This window comes from Perognathus longimembris, chromosome 26, assembly GCF_023159225.1.
Source record: "Perognathus longimembris pacificus isolate PPM17 chromosome 26, ASM2315922v1, whole genome shotgun sequence".
NCBI lineage: Eukaryota > Metazoa > Chordata > Mammalia > Rodentia > Heteromyidae > Perognathus > Perognathus longimembris.
This window is the reverse complement of record NC_063186.1, coordinates 6,893,765-6,912,718: the sequence shown is the minus strand read 5'-3', so window position 1 is coordinate 6,912,718 and position 18,954 is coordinate 6,893,765. Positions and strand designations below refer to the sequence as shown.

Here is an 18,954-nt window from a genome sequence, read left to right as displayed (position 1 = left end):
AAATTCTTCCCCTCCCCACCCCCCCAGTCCTGGGGCTTGAACTCAGGGCCTGAGTGCTGTCCCTGAGCTTCTTTTGCTCAAGGCTAGGACTTTGCCACTTGAGCCACAGCTCTACTTCCAGCCTTTTCTGTTTCTGTGGTACTGGGAATGAAACTCAGGGCTTCATGCATGCTAGGCAAGCACTCGCCCACAGAACCAAACTCCTAGCTGTTGTTTGCCAAATTCTATACATTAACTTGCATAAGTAACTTGTGAGCTAGCCTCTTTTATCTTGCTGTCGAAGAATTTTGTGAAGCTCACAAGTAAAAAGTTACTGCTTGCTGTGCTCCTCCCCTACTGTGCTTTGTTTATCTATCTGCCTCCCACTTGCTCCTGGAAGTATGAGGCCAGCTGTGTGCTCACTACTGCTGTAACATAACAGATCCTGAGGCAGAAGGTTTAGAAGAAAATAGGGGTTGTTTGTTTAAAAAAAAAAATGACTGGGATCTTATCAGATCATCTCATGATGATCCCAAATTACTTCCAGAAGCAAATGAGGGGTGCTTGGAGATAATGTAAGCATTTTCTTTTTTGTCATTGTTTTGTTCTGTTTTGTTTTGTTGAGGAAATGGCAAGGAGGATTTGGTAGAGAAAGAAGAGGCTTTGTTTTCATTTCCTCTTGGGAAATGAGAGGAATTTACTCAACCATAATTTACCTTTTTTTGGTAGAATAACATATATGTATATATAACTAGCTATTAAACCAAAATGATTTAAGTGATTTATAAATCTCTTTGCAAGCCCTCCTTCAAATTTATATCCTAAGTATACAGAATGTTTATGACAAAGAATTAACTGTGAAAGTCACACAAAGTCAGTTAAGGGTTCTGTAATGGTAGTGTTGGTATATTGAAGTACCAGGAGTGCACCAGGAAGTTAAGAATTACCTCCTCATTGGTCTGTTCTCCCTATCTGCTCCCCCCATTGGTGTGTTCATAACATGATGTAGTCATGTTTATTCACATTGATGGCTTGAAGCTTTCTCTTTTGCTGGGAAGGTCTTGTTATCAATTCCTAAAGAGGGCACTTGTGTTGTTGATGTCCGTTTGCTTGACTTAGGTTCCAAAAGCATTTGCTGCAAGTCTCTTGGATTACATAGGCTCTCAGGCCCAGTACCTGCACACGTTCATGGCCATCACACACACTGCGAAAGTGGAGTCAGAGCAACACGGAGACCGCCTGCCCCGAGTGGAGATGGCTTTGGAGGCACTCAGAAATGTCATCAAATACAACCCAGGTGTGTGATCAAACCTCAAGGTAGCAGCACCCGTGCAGGAAGAAAAAGCCCTGGGGGCTCTGGGGCAGTCATGCTGGGCTGTAACGTTATACAGAAGACTTCATTTTAAGCCAGGGTCTTACCTCTCTGTTTGCCCAGGCTGGCCTCAAATTCATAGTCCTTGGACCTTCACCCTCTATGTAGCTGGGATTATAGGTGTGCAAACACCTCACTCAGCTAAAAACATCAGTTTTCCTTGCCTTTTTTTTTTTTTTTTGCCAGTCCTGGGACTTAAACTCAGGGACTGGCACTGTCCCTGGCTTCTTTTGCTCAAGGCTAGCACTCTACCACTTGAGCCACAGCGCCACTTCCAGCTTTTTCTGTTTATGTGGTGCTGAGGAATCGAACCCAGTGCATGCTAGGCAAGCACTCTACTGCTAAGCCACATTCCCATTCCTTTCCTTGCCTTTAAAGTTATGCTGCTGCTTAGGGACCCTCCGCTCACTTTGTATGATAAATGTTTCAAAAAGGGTATCAGAGACATAATTGACAGCAGTAGGGCATACCACTTTGTTCTTTTCTTTCTCTCTCTCTTTTTTTTTTATTTCCTCAGTACTGGAGTTTGAACTTTGGGGCCTCACTGCCCAAGTATATTGGTTCTGTTTTGTAATTTAGAATATCTCTTAGGCATTCAAAACTAACCACTCATTCTTGCTCCCCAGGGTCTGAAGGTGAATGCATTGGACACTTTAAGTTGATATTTTCTCTTCTCCGAGTCCACGGAGCTGGCCAGGTGCAGCAGCTGGCATTGGAGGTAAATGGACCTGGTACTGAAGCCCGTTGTATTCCCTATTGCTAGCAGACATTGTACAGTGCCATTTTGGTGTTTCTGCTTGTGGTCACTGCTGTGTGTCAATGCTTGGGGTGTTTTGCATGCTGTCATGTGACCAAGGCTTTATGGAGAAGCATCAGAGCCCCAGTCCCCTCTGCCAACTGCACACTGGGCTTCCCCCTCATCTCCTCTCCCCTCTTACAGACCAAGCAGAGAGTAAGCTTTCTAGTGAAGTCTGCAGACACCTCGGTATAGTCTCAGAATTCCCTCAGAAAGCCAGCTGCTCTAAATCTGTGGGTCCCATGGATCCGGGAAAAGTTGGTGACCCTACTGTAGAAGAATAAAATCTCTGTTTGGGTTCACCTTCTGACAGAAGTAGACCAATCCTGACAGTGTCTCTTGGTCCAGGCAACCTGAAGGGAGCCCTGTGGGTCATTTGAACTTCAAATGATGCCTCTCCCCCACCCCCCATTGCAACACACAGAAATTGATCACCAAAACAACCAAATTCAGCCCTGCAGGAACAGTACAGCCATAGTTTGTGAATAATGTGTATAATGCATCCTAAGGTTTGACTTGGACCAGATGATTAATAGAACAGTAATAAACATATGAGCTAGGTGAGGTGGCATCCTGGGTGGAAGAAAACACACACTTATTTCCTTATAACTGAGAGGTTATAGATGCCCATTTTATTGCACTGGGAGCCAAAGGCATTGAGTTTCTTCCTCTAAAAGTAGAAGTAAGTCCCCATAGTAGGGATCATTATTTCCTGGTTACCTACCACTACCAATCCGATTGGGATGCCACAGTAGAAACAAGGGTTCTGTAGAATGTTCTGCTATTTTTCCCCCCTAAACATCATTGTCAGTAGGAGATAAGAATGACTAATAAGGTAAATTTCATCAAAGCACATTATATGCATGCGTGCACATACTACACTGAAACCCCTTTGTACAGTTAGCATATTAATTGAAGAAAAGGGTTAATTTCAAAAGATCAAAATAACCGAAGTCAGTCTGTTAATTAAAATTAAGTTCTTTCTGTCAGTGTGGGGCATTGCCCTTGCTAACCAAACACTAGACTACTTGAGCCTCATCCCCGCCCTTTTGTGTTTCCAATAGGGTCTTGTCTTTATTCAGGGGTCATCCTAGGTCACAGTCCTCCTATCTGTGCTTCCTAGGATGATAGTGTGCCCCACCCACACCCAGCTTTTTATTGGTTGAGATGAGGTCTTGTTAAGTTTTATCCTGGGATGGCTTCAAATCAAACCACAATCCTCCCGATCTGAATAGCTAGAATTACAGGCAGGAACCAAATGAGCCTGACAAAATTTAAACTCTTATAAAAATTTTGTCCTTCAGAAGACTTTTGAAAATTCTCTGAATATGATTCAGATACACAGTCATGTCTGAAAGTTTCGATGTGTTGATTACTTTTTAGGTTGTGAACATAGTGACGTCTAACCAGGATTGTGTGAACAATATTGCAGAATCAGTGGTTTTGTCCAATTTATTGGCTCTTCTGCATTCATTGCCCTCAAGTAGGTATATTCGTCATGGAATTTTAGAAACAATAGCATGATCAACCCTTGGAGGGGACTGTTTGCATAGCTATGAAACCCTAGGCTAGGGAAATAAGCCTCAGCTTTCTCCTCGTAACAGTCATGGTAACATCTGTGTTGTGGAGATTAAATATGGTACCCTATATAGAACATCTAGTTGAAGAGCTGGCACGGAGTTGATACTCGGTGAATTTCAGCTGACTAGTTGATGCGTTCCTTGACATGTCTTTTACTCTGCAGGTCGTCAGCTTGTTCTGGAAACTCTTTATGCTTTGGTGTCAAGTACAAAAATAATCAAAGAGGCAATGGCGAAAGGTAATGTATAGAGCCCTTTTCTTTCAGTCATGTACAGTATGGTCAGGATTTTGTTATTGTTGTTTTTCTTTGAGCTACTTTGTACAGTCTGATGAGCTTGAAAAATGCTTTATAAGACTTGAAATTTTCAAATATCAAGCTGCTGGCTGGGTGTGGTAACGTGCCTATAATCCCAGCTACTTGAAAGGTTGAGGCAGTAAGCTCCTTTGTGCCTGGGAGTTCAAGGGCAGCCTAGGCAGCCGAGTGAATCCCTGTGTCCATTTTTAATAAAAAGGAAGAAAACAGAAAAACAAATGAGGATGCACTACGTTGAAATAAGTTGCAGTTGGATTCTGATTAGCAAAGCCATACTCTACAAATAATAATGAGTACCAATTCTTTTCTTGTTTCCTTCATAGGGGCTTTGATTTATTTATTGGATATGTTCTGCAATTCAACACATCCACAGGTTCGAGCCCAGACAGCAGAACTTTTTGCCAAGATGACAGCAGATAAACTGATAGGTCCAAAGGTGAGCACAAAATAAATTCTAGGAAGAAACTTTGTTAAAAGTATTACTTTGAAAATGTGTCATAAAGTTTGTCTGAGATGGTGAGGCTGAGGAAATGATTAGAAGATTGGCACACTGGAATTACTGGTGTGCGTGCGTGTGTGTCTTATATTCTGCATCAGATTTAATAAGGACATGCCACCTGAAGGATGTCACCTCTCCCTCCCTACTCTGCAGGGAAACCAAATCTGGGGATGCTCTTTGGACCAATGGACCAGTTTGCATATAAGAGCCTGTTAAAATGGTTATATTTGAATGTAATTCATTCAGATGTAGCTACGCCAAAGTCTTTGGATTCTGTTATTAAATCCTTTCACAAGAATCGTTCCTCACAGAAACACACACTGTGCTAGTCTGTCTGTCGATTAGCTCCTTAGAGACTTTGGGGGGAGGGGCCTTATGGAGAGGCTTGTGGACTCACTCCACTGCCAGTCTTACCTGGCTGGGTTCCAGGCTTACCTGGTTTGTCAACCTAGCTGGGTTCCAGGAATCTGCATTCTTCATCCATTCCCTCAGTTGTGCTTTTGGAGCCTGCCCAGACTGGCACTGAGAATCATGGTTCAGTAAGGAACGGTGAAAGGTTAGCTCCTGGGTCAGGGAGAGGCTGCAGGTGGCTGTCTCTGTCTAAAGCCAGGTGGCTCCCTGCACATCATGGTGTTCCCTCACAGTGTCTTCTCTAACAGGACAATCAGTTCGATTCAGTTACTTCCTTGTTCTTACTTTGATCTCTCACCAAGACATTGAGAATCTCATAGGCCCAACACAATTTCACTTTGGAAGTAATAACCTAGCCTTTAGCAAGCTTAATGAGAAGAGGCGGTTAAATGTGGATGCATACAGAATGGGCCATAGACCAGGGAATGCCGGCAGCTTTGTTTTGAGCTTTCTTAAAGAGCTGGGTACGCACAACTAATATTCTTCACCTAGTGATGGCCATTTATTGTGGTGCTGGACATGGGCCCGGGGGGGCCTCATGTACCATAGAGCTGTATTCCCAGCCCCTTGTTTTTCATTGTGTTTTGTGGTTATTATTCAAGATGAGATGTGGCTGTGTACGCCATGCCAGCCTACAACCTTCTAGGTCCCTGACTCCTACCTCAGCCTCCCGAGTGCTGTGATTTACAGGCATATAAGTCCTACCCTTTTGTGTGTGTGGTGTGTGTGTGTGTGTAAAATATTGGTATTTGAACTCAGGACCTTGTACTTGCTTGTTGCTTGGCTGGCTTTCTTGCTCAGCAGGCTCTGTACCACTTGAGCCATGCCACTAGCCTGACCGACTTTTCCTGGTTATTTTGGAAATATAGTTTCATGGACTTTTCACTCTTTCAAATCTCAGTTTCCTAAGAAGCTGGAATTATAGTCATGAGCCACCAGCACACAGCACCAGCCCCCCTCCCTCCCTTTTAGCACTTCTTTTCGTTCTTTTGGAAAAAGGCACAGTTTGACATAAAACAGTGCAGAGTCAGGCATCAGTGGCCCACACCTGTCATCCTAGCTCCTCAGGAGGCTGAGATCTGAGGATCATGGTTTGGAAGCCATGTGGCACAGGATAGTTTGTGAGACTCATCTCCAGTTAATCACCAACCAAAAAAGCCACAAGTTGAATTGCAGTTCAAAGAAGATGAATACTTGACTTGAACCAAAAAGCTCAGGGACAGCACTGAGCCCCTGAGTTCAAGCTCCGGGATCAGCCCCGAAAAGAAAAGAACAGAGTAGAGCAAAGTAAATGCCCACAACAGCACCTGCAAGACACCAAAAAGTAACATGAGAAAAAGTTGTTTGTGTGAGGGAACGTTGACGGGACAGAAGGGCTCAGGGACTCTCCACACAGGGCATTCTCTGGAAGCGCACGCCTCATTTGAAACAAGAATAGGAGGAGGACAAGATAGGTAGGTAACTAATGATCATTCCCCACAACAGCTATTGCACCCACAGTATGGATTTTCTATCTTAGGAAACTTTAGAAAAGCAAGCCAGATGTTGAGGTGTTTCCAATAGATGTTTTCTTTCTGAACACCTCGTCCCGTAGGTTCGAATCACGCTAATGAAATTCCTGCCTAGCGTTTTCATGGATGCCATGAGAGACAACCCGGAAGCTGCTGTGCATATTTTTGAAGGCACTCACGAGAACCCCGAGTTGATTTGGAACGACAGTTCCCGAGACAAAGTGTCCACCACTGTGAGAGAAATGATGCTAGAGTGAGTAGAGACGGGGGGGGGGGGGGGGGGGGGCATGGCACTAAAACTGCAGCAAAAGCCCCTCGAGCAAGCACTGCCTTCACTACCGACCACCTCTCCAGGCTTTCTCTAAAGACCCATGCGACTGTTATTTGTAACTAAAGTTTGGTATCCTTCCCCCCCTTTTTTTCTTCCTGAAAGGCACTTTAAAAATCAGCGAGACAATCCGGATATAAACTGGAAGGTAAATTCTTACTTTGTGGGATTTCTTGATAGTTGCTGATTTTTTTAAAAATAAATTCCTGCCAAGTTAGCTTAATGGAGATCTCTAGTGGTGTCATTAAGACCGATGGGTGTGCTGTGTCTGGAAAATGAGGTTTCAGACATGAAAGTAGGAAGAGGAACACAAAGGCCAATGCCTATTTGCAGCTCATTGTGTAAAACAATATTTATTGAAATGAACTCCAGGAAAAGGAAATGAAGGTTTTTTCTTTGTCTAAAATAAAAAAGGCATGCTCACTTCTGAAGTAACTAATAAAAGCATGCTTTCTGAACTTTACTAGGAGGAAATGAAACTCAAAAGTATTAGTAATCTGATTGTATTTATGAAGTTTTTGTGGGCTAGTTAATGATAAAGACTAATTATAAAGCTTTCCCTATTCAAACTTGCTTCATAAGGAAGTCTTGATTTTTAAGTGACTGGACTATGCTGATTGTTCCTTATCCAAAGTTACCTGAAGACTTTGCTGTGGTGTTTGGAGAAGCAGAGGGCGAGCTTGCTGTTGGAGGGGTTTTCTTGAGGATCTTCATCGCACAACCAGCTTGGGTTTTAAGAAAGCCTCGAGAGTTTCTGATTGCACTGCTGGAAAAGTTCACCGAGCTCTTGGAGAAGAACAATCCTCATGTAAGCTTCCCTCATCTGCAAAACATGTCAGATGTTAAAGTTGTGCTGAATATTCATTCAAGTCACAGATGCCCTAATAAAATGGCTCCTTATGAAACAAAGTTACAGGTGCTCAAGTGGGAGGATGCATTTTTCTTTCTTCTTTTTTCTGCCAATCCTGGTGCTTGAACTCAGGGCCTGGGCACCGACCCTGAGCTTCTTTTTTGCTCGAGGCTAGCGCTCTACCACTTGAGCCACAGCGCCACTTTCGGCTTTTTCTATTTGTGTGGTGCTGAGGCCCTTCTGTATATTTTATTAATTTCTTTATTTTAATTTCATTTTGAGACAGTCTTGCTGTTTGCCAGGCTGACCTCACACTCTTGGTCACCCCACCTTAGCTTCCCATGTGCTGGGATTGCAGGTCTATGCAACCATGCCAACTTGAGATGCTCCAAAATTCAGACTTTTGAGTATCATCGATGTGCTCAAAGCTTTGATCAGAGCATTTCTGTTTCTAGATTTGGGGATTAGGGTATTCTACTGGCAAAGATTATGAAATACTTTCGGACCAAAGAAAAGGGATACTCAATCTGTAGTTGAAGTTGTAATAGAATAGGGAAACTATTTCACTAGTTCTGCATTCTAATGGGCTATTAGTGCTGTCTGGCGTAAACGGTCATGTTTTCTGAAATCCTCCAGTAATGTTGTTTTCATTTTTACTGATCGTGTTAGTATCTTGTAGCACCTTCAGTAGAAATCAGATGTCCCTGGCACAGCACAGAGGTGCTTAGATTAAGATGGCATATTTCAAGTGTTTCAGATTCAGGCCTTGTACCCAAGAAAATAGAAATCTTGTTCTCTTAGGTTTTGTGAATCACTGTTAAGATATCAGCACTTAGATCTTTTGCATCTCTTGTTTTGTTTTGTGTTTGTTGTTGTTGTTGTTGTTGCCAGTCCTGGGGCGTGGACTCAGGGCCTGAGCATTGTCCCTGGCTTCTTTTTTGCTCAAGGCTAGCACTCTACCACTTGAGCCACAGCGCCACTTCTGGCCATTTTCTATATATGTGGTGCTGAGGAATCAAACCCAGAGCTTCATGTATATGAGACGAGCACTCTACCACTAGGCCATATTCTCGGCCTCTTTTGCATCCCTAGTTTTGAGCACAAGCTGTATCTCCAGGCTATGCAGGACTGAGTATTCTGTAGTTGACTTTTGTTGCTTGTTTGTCTCCTCTTGTCCAGGGGGAAACTCTGGAGACCTTGACCATGGCGACAGTGTGTCTCTTCAATGCCCAGCCTCAGCTGGCGGATCAAGTCCCACCCTTGGGCCACCTTCCCAAAGTGATCCAGGCGATGAACCACAGAAACAATGCCATTCCCAAGAGTGCCATCCGGGTGATCCATGCACTGTCGGACAACGAGGTACAGACAGATCCACCCTATCTCATAGCTCCAAAGCTGTTCCGGTGCTCCCCCACAGGCCGTTCTGCACACGAGCACACAGCACGGTATTCATAAGCCCCCTTAAAGACATTCTCATTGAGAGCAGAGGAGACTTAACTCGGCAGTTATTCACCTTGAGAGTTCATTTTTTAAAAATGTGTTTTGTTGCTCTCATGCCTGCTGTGACGTGTAAAATACTGCACCTCCACAAGTAACCTCTCTTGGGCTCCCAGCTGTGCGTGCGTGCCATGGCGTCGTTGGAGACCATTGGCCCCCTGATGAATGGAATGAGGAAGCGAGCGGACACTGTTGGGCTGGCCTGCGAAGCCATCAATCGCATGTTCCAGAAAGAGCAGAGTGAACTGGTCGCACAGGTAAGTGACTTTCTAGACCCAGCCCCAAATGTTCCAATGGAATTGGTTTAGTGAGAGGCAGCTAAGGGTTTGTGCATGCACCATTTCATCAGTATTTCATATGCACACTGAGAGTGAAGCCAGCTACCTACCAGAAGTCTGACAAGTTGGCTCGTTTTTGAGCATCCGTAGCTTGCTTGCTCAGAACAGTGTGCTGCATCCTCTTTGGAAAGATGCATCCTGTTTACTCATTCTCTTCCCTAAGTCATGTTTAGAATCGCACCGAGGTTTTCATGAAAGAGACTGCCAATGAAGAGAGGACTCGGCGGGTATATGCAGAGTGTGTAGGCACTGGAGAACAGAGATCGTAAATTTAAACACCATTGTAAAAGTCATTTTTCTAACATAGGACACATTCTCACCTATCGGTAAACAGAACCTACAATCAAACTCATAAAGCAGACAGGAACATGGTGGCTACCAGGGAGACATTAAAGTTTCCATTAGGAGGAATCACATTTTTGAGATCTATTGCTGCCTAACGATTTTTGCAATAAAAATAAAATACTTTGTATTCCCCGGTAGCTAATGTTCTTTACTCAGTAGACATTGTATACATATATCAGTACCATCACTTTGTGTCTCATAAATATATACAATAAAAATGAGAAAGTGGTCACCTTAAATCCTTTGATGATGTCTCATCACCTGCTGGGTGTCATCCTCAGAGACAAGGCCCTGGTCTTTATTATAGGGGCCTCCTGCTATACCTCTCTGCAAGCCCCTCTTTTTTTTTTTTCTTTTTTCTTTTTTGTGCAGACATAATGGTTGGCTCAGGAGCTTTGTGTGGGAAGGAATGAGCTAGCACCACCACTTGGAGACCCTAGGCCTCAGGCATGCTGGCTTTACACTGGTGGTTCATCTTCTGAGGAGAAGCTAGAAAATGATGGCACCCACTCCAGATTGTTTTTGCTTTGTTTTGTTTTGTTTTAGGAAGGAGGAGTAATTTTTATTGCAGTTTAAAAAATATGACCTTGATATTTGTAAAGGTTCAGAAGGGGAATTATTACTTGGAGTTCTGCCTGCCAACTTTTGCTATAGATTAGCAGTTCTATGACCCTGTATTCAAAAGCATTTTCTTTTTTTCTTTTTTTGTAATTTATTAAACACAAATTTTTTGACAAGGTGTTGGGCAAAAAGGGCACAGTTACATAGGAGGACAGTGTGTACATTTCTTGTGATATCTTACACCCTGTTTTTCTTTCCCTTCCCTAGGACAGGTAGACATATATACAATACACAATGTACCAAGAACATATACATATACAGTAGCCACGTGGCCAAGCCCAAGAAAATTCACCTAGGGCTTTAAATGTAATGTCGATATTAAACATATTAAACAATATGTCAACAGTAGTCTTTTTTTTTTTTTTTTTTTTTTTGCCTGTCCTGGGCCTTGGACTCAGGGCCTGAGCACTGTCCCTGGCTTCTTTTTGCTCAAGGCTAGCACTCTGCCACTTGAGCCACAGCGCCACCTCTGGCCGTTTTCTATATATGTGGTGCTGAGGAATCGAACCCAGAGCTTCATGTGTACGAGGCAAGCACTCTTGCCACTAGGCCATATTCCCAGCCCCCCCCCCCTTTTTTTTTTTTTTGCCAGTCCTAGGCCGTGAACTCAGGGCCCGAGCACTGTCCCTGGCTTCCTTTTTGCTCAAGGCTAGGCAGCTAGCACTCTGCCACTTGAGCCACAGCACCACTTCTGGCCATTTTCTGTATATGTGGTGCTGAGGAATCGAACCCAGGGCCTCATGTATAGGAGGCAAAGCACTCTTGCCACTAGGCCATATTCCCAGCCTGACAGTAGTCTTATATGAACGTACATACATAGCTTTGGGGCTATTGTATTCCACTGAGAGGTCCATTTTTGACCTTTATATGTTGAGTAGTTGTTTGGTTTTAGTTACATACTGTTGGGTCGCTGCCCCAATCCTGTGGGGAATACTATTTGACAAGCAGTTTTTGGTTTCACAGACTTGGTCTCTACTGTCTCTCCGTCACCCTTTCTTAACAGTCATATATCAGGGAGATCATGCCCCTTTGTTTTCTGTGTTCTAGGCTTGTCTCGCTCAACATTATTTGTTCAAGTTCTGACCATTTCCCTGCGAATAACAATATTTCAGCATTCCTAATTGCTATGTAGTATTCCATTGTGTATAGGTACCATATTTTTTGGATCCATTCATCTGTGGAGGGGCATCTGGGTTGTTTCCATATTTTGGCTATTGTGAATTGTGCTGCGATAAACATGGAAGTACAAATGTCTTTTTAATATCTTGGGACCTGCTGTTCAGGATAGATGCCTAGGAGTGGTATGGCTGGGTCATAGGGTAGGTCTATATTGAGCTTTTTGAGAAACCTCCATACTGTTTTCCAAAGTGGTTGTACTAATTTGCACTCCCACCAACAATGGAGAAGGGTTCCTCTTTCCCCGCACCCCCTCCTGCATTTGTTGTTGCCTGAGTTCAGAGTATAGGCCATTCTAACTGGAGTGAGGTGGTATCTCAGGGTTGTTTTTATTTGCATTTCCTTTACTACCAGGGATGTTGAACATTTCCTCATATGTTTCTTTGCCATTTTTATTTCTTCTCTTGTGAAGTCTCTCTTTAGCTCCTTTGCCCATTTCCTAATTGGTTTATTGGGCTTGGAGGGGCTTAGTTTTTTGAGTTCTCTGTAGATGACAGATATTAGGCCTTTGTCTGTTGCTGTGCTGGTAAAGATCCTTTCCCATATGGTTGGCTGTCTTTCTGTTTTGGTGGCTATGTCCTTAGCTGTGTAGAAACTTTTTAATTTGTAGTAGTCCCATTTGTCGAGTCTCTCCCTATTTGTTGTGCCCCTGGGACTATATTCAGGAAGTTCCTTCCTGTGCCTATAAGTTCTAGTGTCTTTCCTACTCTGTCCTTCAGTAGTTTCAAGGATTCAGGTCTGATATTGAGGTCCTTGATCCATTTTGAGTTGATCTTGGTGCATGGTGATAGGCTTGGGTCTACTTTGAGTTTTCTGCATATGGCTGCCCAGTTCTCCCAGCACAAGTAGTTGAGGAGGCTATGTTTATTCCATTGTATGTCTTTAGCTCCTTTGTCGAATATCAGCTGACTGTAAGAGTGCGGTTTTATTTCTGGATCTTCAATTCTAATCCATTGGTCTTCCGGTCTGTTTTTATACCAATACCAGGCAGTTTTTATGATGGCCCTGTAGTAGAGCTTGAAGTCTGGTACTGTGATACCTCCTGCACTGCTTTTTTTGCCTAGAATTGCTTTGGCTATTCTAGGTCTTTTGCTGTTCCATATGAATTTATGGATTGCTTTCTCTATTTCAGTGAAGAATATGACTGGGATTTTGATAGGGATTGTATTGAATTTGTATAACAATTTGGGCAATATGGCCATTTTCACTATATTGATTCTGCCTACCCATGAGCATGGGAGGTCTTTCCATCTCCTTGTGTCTTCTTTGATTTCCCTTATTAGATTTTTATAGTTCTCATTAAATAGGTTCGTCACATCCTTGGTTAAGTTGATCCCTAGGTACTTTATTCTTTTTTTGGCTACTGTAAATGGAATTGTTTCCATAATTTCCTTTTCTGTTTGTACATTGCTGGTGTATAGAAAAGCTGCTGACTTTTGTGGATTGATTTTGTATCCTGCTACTTTGCCAAAATGGTTTATTAGGTGTAGGAGTTCGGGGACTGAGTTTTTTGGGTCCTTCAGATATAAGATCATGTCGTCTGCGAATAGGGATAACTTGATTTCTTCCTTGCCGATGTGGATCCCTTTGATGTCCTCCTCTTGCCTTATTGCTATGGCTAGGGATTCCAGCACTATGTTGAACAGAAGTGGGGAGAGTGGGCATCCTTGTCTTGTTCCTGAGTTTAGGGGGAATAATTTAAGTTTCTCTCCATTTAATATGATGTTAGCAGTTGGTCTGTTGTATATGGCTCTTATTGTTTTGAGGAATGTTCCATCTATTCCTGTTCTCTCCAGAGCTTTTAATAAGTATGGATGTTGTATTTTGTCAAAGGCTTTTTGGGCATCGACTGAGATAACAATATGATTCTTGATTTTAGTTCTGTTTATGTGGTGAATTACATTGATTGATTTACGGATGTTGAACCATCCTTGTGACTGTGGGATGAAGCCTAACTTGGTCATGAGGTATAATTTTCTTGATCAGTTTCTGGATCCTGTTAGCTAATATTTTATTGAGTAGCTTTGCGTCTGTGTTCATTAGTGATATTGGTCTGTAGTTCTCTTTTTTTGTTGGGTCTTTGCCTGGTTTGGAAATGAGTATGATATTAGCTTCATAGAATGAGTTTGGGATTTCTCCCTCTGTTTCTATTTCGCGGAAGAGTTTGAGGAGTATTGGTATTAGCTCCTCACTAAAGATTTTATAGAATTCGTTGGTGAATCCATCTGGGCCTGGGCTTTTCTTTGTTGGGAGGTTCTTGATTATCCCCTGTATCTCGCTGTAAATTATTGGTTTATTTAGTTGATTTATTTCTTCTTGGTTCAGTTTGGGCAGTTTATACTTCTCTAAGAATTGATCCATTTCTGTAAAATTACTGTTTTTTAGTGAGTAGAGGTTCTGGAAATAGTTCCTTATGATTGTTTGAATATCGTGTGTACTTGTTGTAATTTTTCCGGTGGAGTCCTTGATTTTATGTATATGAGTCTCTTCTCTTCTTTTTTTTTGTAAGTCTTGAGAGGGGTCTGTCAATTTTATTTATTTTTTCAAAGAACCAGCTTTTAGTCTTATTTATTTGTTGAATGGTCTTTCTATTTTCAATCAGATTTAATCTCTTCTTTAATCTTTGTGATCTCTCTCCTCCTAGTCATTTTAGATTCAATCATTTCTTGTTTCTCCAGTTGTTTTAGTTTCATTGTGAGGTTATTCACCTGCTCTGCTTCCATTCTTTTAATGTGAGTGCTGAGGGCAATGATCTTGCCCCTCAGTACTGCCTTAGCTGTGTCCTATAGGCTTCTTTGTGATGTATTTTCATTGTCATTGTGGCTTATGAATTCGTTGATTTCATCTTTAATTTGGTCTGTGGCTCAAGTGTTGGATAACAGTGTGGGGTTTAGCCTCCAAGAATGTGTATGGCCTCTGTGGTAACCGTTGTTATTGAGGGTTACCTTTAATCCACTGTGGTCAGATATAATACATGGGATGACGTCAGTACTTTTGTATTTGCTGAGGTTCTTTGTGTGGGCTATGACATGGTCTGTTTTGGAGTATGATCCATGGGCTGCTGAGAAGAAGGTGTATTGGGTCTCTGTAGGGTGGAAGATTCTGTATAGATCTGTCATATCCATTTGGGATATGGTGTTACTTAGGTCCTCAGCTCCCTTGCTGATCCTCTGGGTGTTGGATCTGTCTCTTGGAGAGAGTGGGGTATTAAAGTCACCCACTATGATTGTGTTTGGGTCTATCTTGTTCTGTAGTTCTGTGAGAATTTGCTTGACATATGTAGGGCCTCTTTTATTCGGTGAGTATACATTTATCACCATGATGTCTTGATTCTGAATTTTTCCTTGTATTAAAATGTAGTGATCTTCTTTGTCTTTTTTAGTTGATTTTAATGAAAAGTCCAGCTTGTCTGAGATCAGGATGGCTACACCTGCCGTTTTGGTAGGTGCGTTTGCTTGGAAGATCTTGCTCCATCCTTTCATTCGGAGCCTGTTTTTGTCCCTTGCTGTAAAGTGGGTCTCTTGTAGACAACAGATGGCAACTTTTTGTTTGCAGATCCATTCTGCCAGTCTGCTCCTCTTTATCGGAGAGTTTATACTGTTTATATTTAAAGAGATCAAGGATAAGAGTGTTTTTTCTCCTTCCATTTTCTTGTTGGGCTGTTTTTCCTCTTTTTTTTTTTTCTTGTCTTTAGTGAGCTGTTCTTTCTGTTGGGCTCTGGCTATTGTAGTTTCTTTCTGTTTCTGTCTGTGTGTCCCGTATGATTTCTGTTGGGTGGGTTTCCCTCTTAGAATTCGCTGTAAGGCTGGTTTTTTATTCACATACTCCTTTAGATCCTCTTTGCTATGGAAAGATCTGGTTTTTCCCTCGAATATGAACTCTAGCTTCGCTGGATATTTTATTCTTGGTTAGCAGTTGTTGGTCTGTAGAACTTGGATGGTGTTCTTCCACTCTCTTCGTGTGTGCTCGGTTTGTGTGGAGAGGTCTGCTGTTATTCGGATCCTCTTCCCATTGTAGTAAATTTCTTTCTTCGCTTTGGCTGCATTCAAAATTTGCTCTTTATTTTTGAGATCTGAAGTCTTGAATATTATGTGCCTTGGCATGGCTTTTCTGGGGTCTGGCCTGTCAGGTGTCCTATAGGCTTTGGTTACCTGGATGGGGTCCCTTGTGAGATTGGGGAAGTTTTCTGCAATCACTTTATTGAAAATATGTTGAAGCCCTCTGCTCTGGTATTCGGCTCCTTCTATTCCAATTATGCGCAGATTATATCTCCTGTCTTTGTCCACTAGCTCCTGGACTAGTCTGCCCTGAAGGGCGGTATGTGCCCTGGAGGGCGGTATGTGTGGGCCCCAGTAGGATCAAGTGTCTAGGCGCGGGTTAGCGATCTCAGACTGCGCCTCCGCTGCGAGGGGGGGGGGGCGAGTGATCAGGCCCAGGTGTCCCTGCTGTGCTGCTATTGCCCACCAGCACCTGTGACTAGTTGTAAAAGTCCGCGAGGTCCAGGCGCCTCGGGTGGGGCTTGTACTGCCTGCCGTCCCTGGCCCCTGTTGGGAAGGGGGCGGAGCCAGTTCGGGCTCCTCTTCTGCCTTGGTGCTGCTCTGCCCTTCCCCTGCTAATTCCTGTGTCTTCCCATAGCCTGATGGGAGCTTGCCGCCTGATTTGGGGGTTCTTTGTTCCCTGGGGGTAGGGAGAGGGAGGGAGTGAGTTCTAGCTTCTTTGTAGGGTTTGGGTCTCTGATAGCTGGTCTCCCCCATTGGGGGAGGGGGTAATGGGGGACTCACTGGTCCTGGATTGTGTGTGTGTCCCGCGCCGCCGTTGGTCCTTTGGGGGTGGAGTGCTGGGGTGTGGCGAAAGGTTGTGGTGGCCTCCCCGTCTCTCCCCTTCTGCGCCACTCGGTTCCCCCCACCGCTCACGTTCGATCCCGGCCTTGCGGTCCCGAACTTCCCGTCGCCGCTGTGTGTCTTGGTCCACGCTCTCCCTGGGGTCCGTGTCCTGCTGTCTGGACTCTGCACTCCCGGTGTGGGTTTTCGGCAGTCGGTCTGCCGTTCGCCAGGTCCCCTTTCCCAGCCTGGCCCTGTGTTTGGGCCAGGGTCGGCTGGTGGGGAGGGTGCCCCGGAGATTCTCCGGCTCCGTGTAGGTTTTCGGCTCTTCTTTTTTTGCTCCTTTTTCCTGCGTTTCTCCACTGCTTCTGGCTGCTGGTTTTGCTGGGTTCTTGATGGGGTGTTGGATGCTGGAGTTCCCAGCTCGCTATTCGGTTGGAGCGAGTGGGAATGCCTCCCTACTGTGGCGGCGCCATCTTCCTCTCCCCCACTCCAGATTGTTAAGGGGAAAAAAATAGCAACCTGACATGTCAGTTATTCCCAGTCTTGATTTTCCATGAAAATTGTGTGGCGCCCAGTTGTTGTTTAGCTTTTATTATGTTGATAGGAACTGAATGATTGCAAAGATGGATGCTTTATGGAAATGCAAAAAGAACTGTGGGCTGGTGACTTGGGCCTGTCATCCTAGCTGCTAAGGAGGCTGAAATCTATGGATCACAGTTCAAAGACAGCTCGGACAGGAAAGTCTGTGATTCTTATCTCCAATGAACCACCAGAAAATTGGAAGTAGAGTTGTGGCTCAAGTGGTAGAGTACTAGCCTTGAGCAAAAAAGCTCAGGGACAGAGCCCAGGCCCTAAGTTCATGCCCAACAACCTACCAAAAAAAAAAAAAAAAGAGAGAGAGAGAAAAAAGACAAAAGAGGTGACTAGATGCTTGCTTGGCTGAATGAAAGAGTACTGTCTAGCAAGCGCAAGGCCCTGAGTGTAAATCCCAATCAAACCTCATTAAATAAAAGTGCTACCACTCGATACTAAAGTGAAAGTTTGTTTCTGGCATTTAAAATCATGTGAACACAGGTTACTTCCATTCCACGGTCCCAGGAGAAGTTGTAGTCTGCATAGGATTCTATGTGTTTTCTCTTCTCTCCAGGCCCTGAAAGCAGATTTGGTCCCTTACCTCCTGCAGCTGCTGGAAGGCCTAGGCCTGGAGACTCTGGACAGCCCGGCGGCCACTAAGGCACAGATCGTCAAAGCCCTCAAGGCAATGGCTCGCAGCCTGCAGTATGGAGAACAGGCAAGTGTGCCGGGGGCGCCTCGGGTCTCCTTGCTACCAACTCTGCTCAGAGCCAGCATCTGGGCCGCCACAGGTCCATAGGCTTGTGTTCAGGGGCTGGGCAGGGGAGGGGCCCAGCGGGCGGCAACGCTGCTGCGCGTGTGGGCAGCACCAGTACCAAGGGCACCTACCACTACTTTAGACCCACCTTCCGTTCCAGGAGGTACTGATGGGTGTAATGACTGTTCATAACCTCTCAGAGGCTGTTTAATACAGAGGAGCTCAGCTGGGCTTCATCTCCTTTACCAGTGCAGGTGAAGTGTTGGTTTTCTTGCTCTTCTGTGCATTCGATGTGTTCTAGCTGCAGGGAAGAGCTGACCGCAGTCATGTGGTCTACTTTAGTCTCCTCTTGCGGCTTCTGAGTTCACCAGTTAGGCCCTGTCTTCCACTGTTCTTTGTGTATTGAGTCGAAACTGGTGTAGCATCAAGTGAGCTGATTTTTGGTGAATAGTTCATTGGCATTTAGCACAGCAGTGTTTCACAAGTAACCACCAGTCCAAGTTTTAAAACATCCGTCCTTTTCCTACCTGTTCCTCGCTATTTTCTTTCTTCACCTTCCCTCACACATGCTCTTCCCTCTTGCTGGGCTTCACCAACCTCAGCTTTATGAGACCCCGTAACCTGAAAGGCTGCGCTGTCGTCTTGACCCCGTTAGCAGCCTGTCCCAGTCCTCAGGAGGCCCATCCGCTCTGACCACGCGTCTGCCCGCTCTTCCTATCACATTGCTCACTTCAGGACTCTTCCTGCCTCCGTCAGATGCGCCTGAGTGCATTGTGGTCTCCCACAGGGAGGGGGAGACTGGCTTGAGCCCTTGGGTCTGGTTAGTGACGTGGGCCAGGCGCAGGCCCTGGGGGAGGCGTTCGAGGAGCACTTGCCATTGTGTGCTTGGCTGGCCTCACAGGCCCCCAACATGGAGTCTTCAGTCCACTTCTGCTGAAAGGACTTGCTCTGCTTCCCTAGGTGAATGAAATCCTGTCTCACTCTTCAGTCTGGAGTGCCTTCAAAGATCAGAAACACGATCTGTTCATTTCTGACTCACAAACAGCAGGATACCTCACAGGTAAGCTACCCCTGAGCCTCCTGGCAGCAGCCCCGGACCTTCCTCTGGCCCCGAGTAGACTTGCACTAGCATTCCGAGTGTTTTCCCAGCTACCTACCGCTCACTGTCCTTGCTGGTCCTGCGA

General features: G+C 44.4%; 1 protein-coding gene and 1 long non-coding RNA gene across 3 annotated transcripts in view; one reads left to right on the top strand and one right to left on the bottom strand.

The window, feature by feature from the left end:
• The window catches only part of Dnajc13 (DnaJ heat shock protein family (Hsp40) member C13), a 91,394-nt gene that overhangs the window by 67,309 nt on the left and 5,131 nt on the right, over positions 1-18,954 (top strand). For both annotated transcript variants that reach the window (XM_048334934.1, XM_048334935.1), the window contains 12 exons: positions 1,099-1,276; positions 1,978-2,069; positions 3,531-3,630; positions 3,892-3,966; positions 4,365-4,477; positions 6,546-6,715; positions 6,896-6,938; positions 7,425-7,598; positions 8,820-8,999; positions 9,254-9,394; positions 17,588-17,731; positions 18,731-18,830. In XM_048334934.1, the coding sequence (XP_048190891.1) occupies positions 1,099-1,276; positions 1,978-2,069; positions 3,531-3,630; positions 3,892-3,966; positions 4,365-4,477; positions 6,546-6,715; positions 6,896-6,938; positions 7,425-7,598; positions 8,820-8,999; positions 9,254-9,394; positions 17,588-17,731; positions 18,731-18,830 (1,510 nt within the window). The remainder of the gene's footprint in view (positions 1-1,098; positions 1,277-1,977; positions 2,070-3,530; positions 3,631-3,891; positions 3,967-4,364; positions 4,478-6,545; positions 6,716-6,895; positions 6,939-7,424; positions 7,599-8,819; positions 9,000-9,253; positions 9,395-17,587; positions 17,732-18,730; positions 18,831-18,954) is intronic.
• LOC125342645 lies at positions 15,639-18,717 on the bottom strand. Its single transcript, XR_007209257.1, has 3 exons — positions 18,337-18,717; positions 16,143-16,145; positions 15,639-15,650 (listed from the first exon to the last, which is right to left on the bottom strand). It is a non-coding gene; the product is annotated as an uncharacterized LOC125342645 (long non-coding RNA).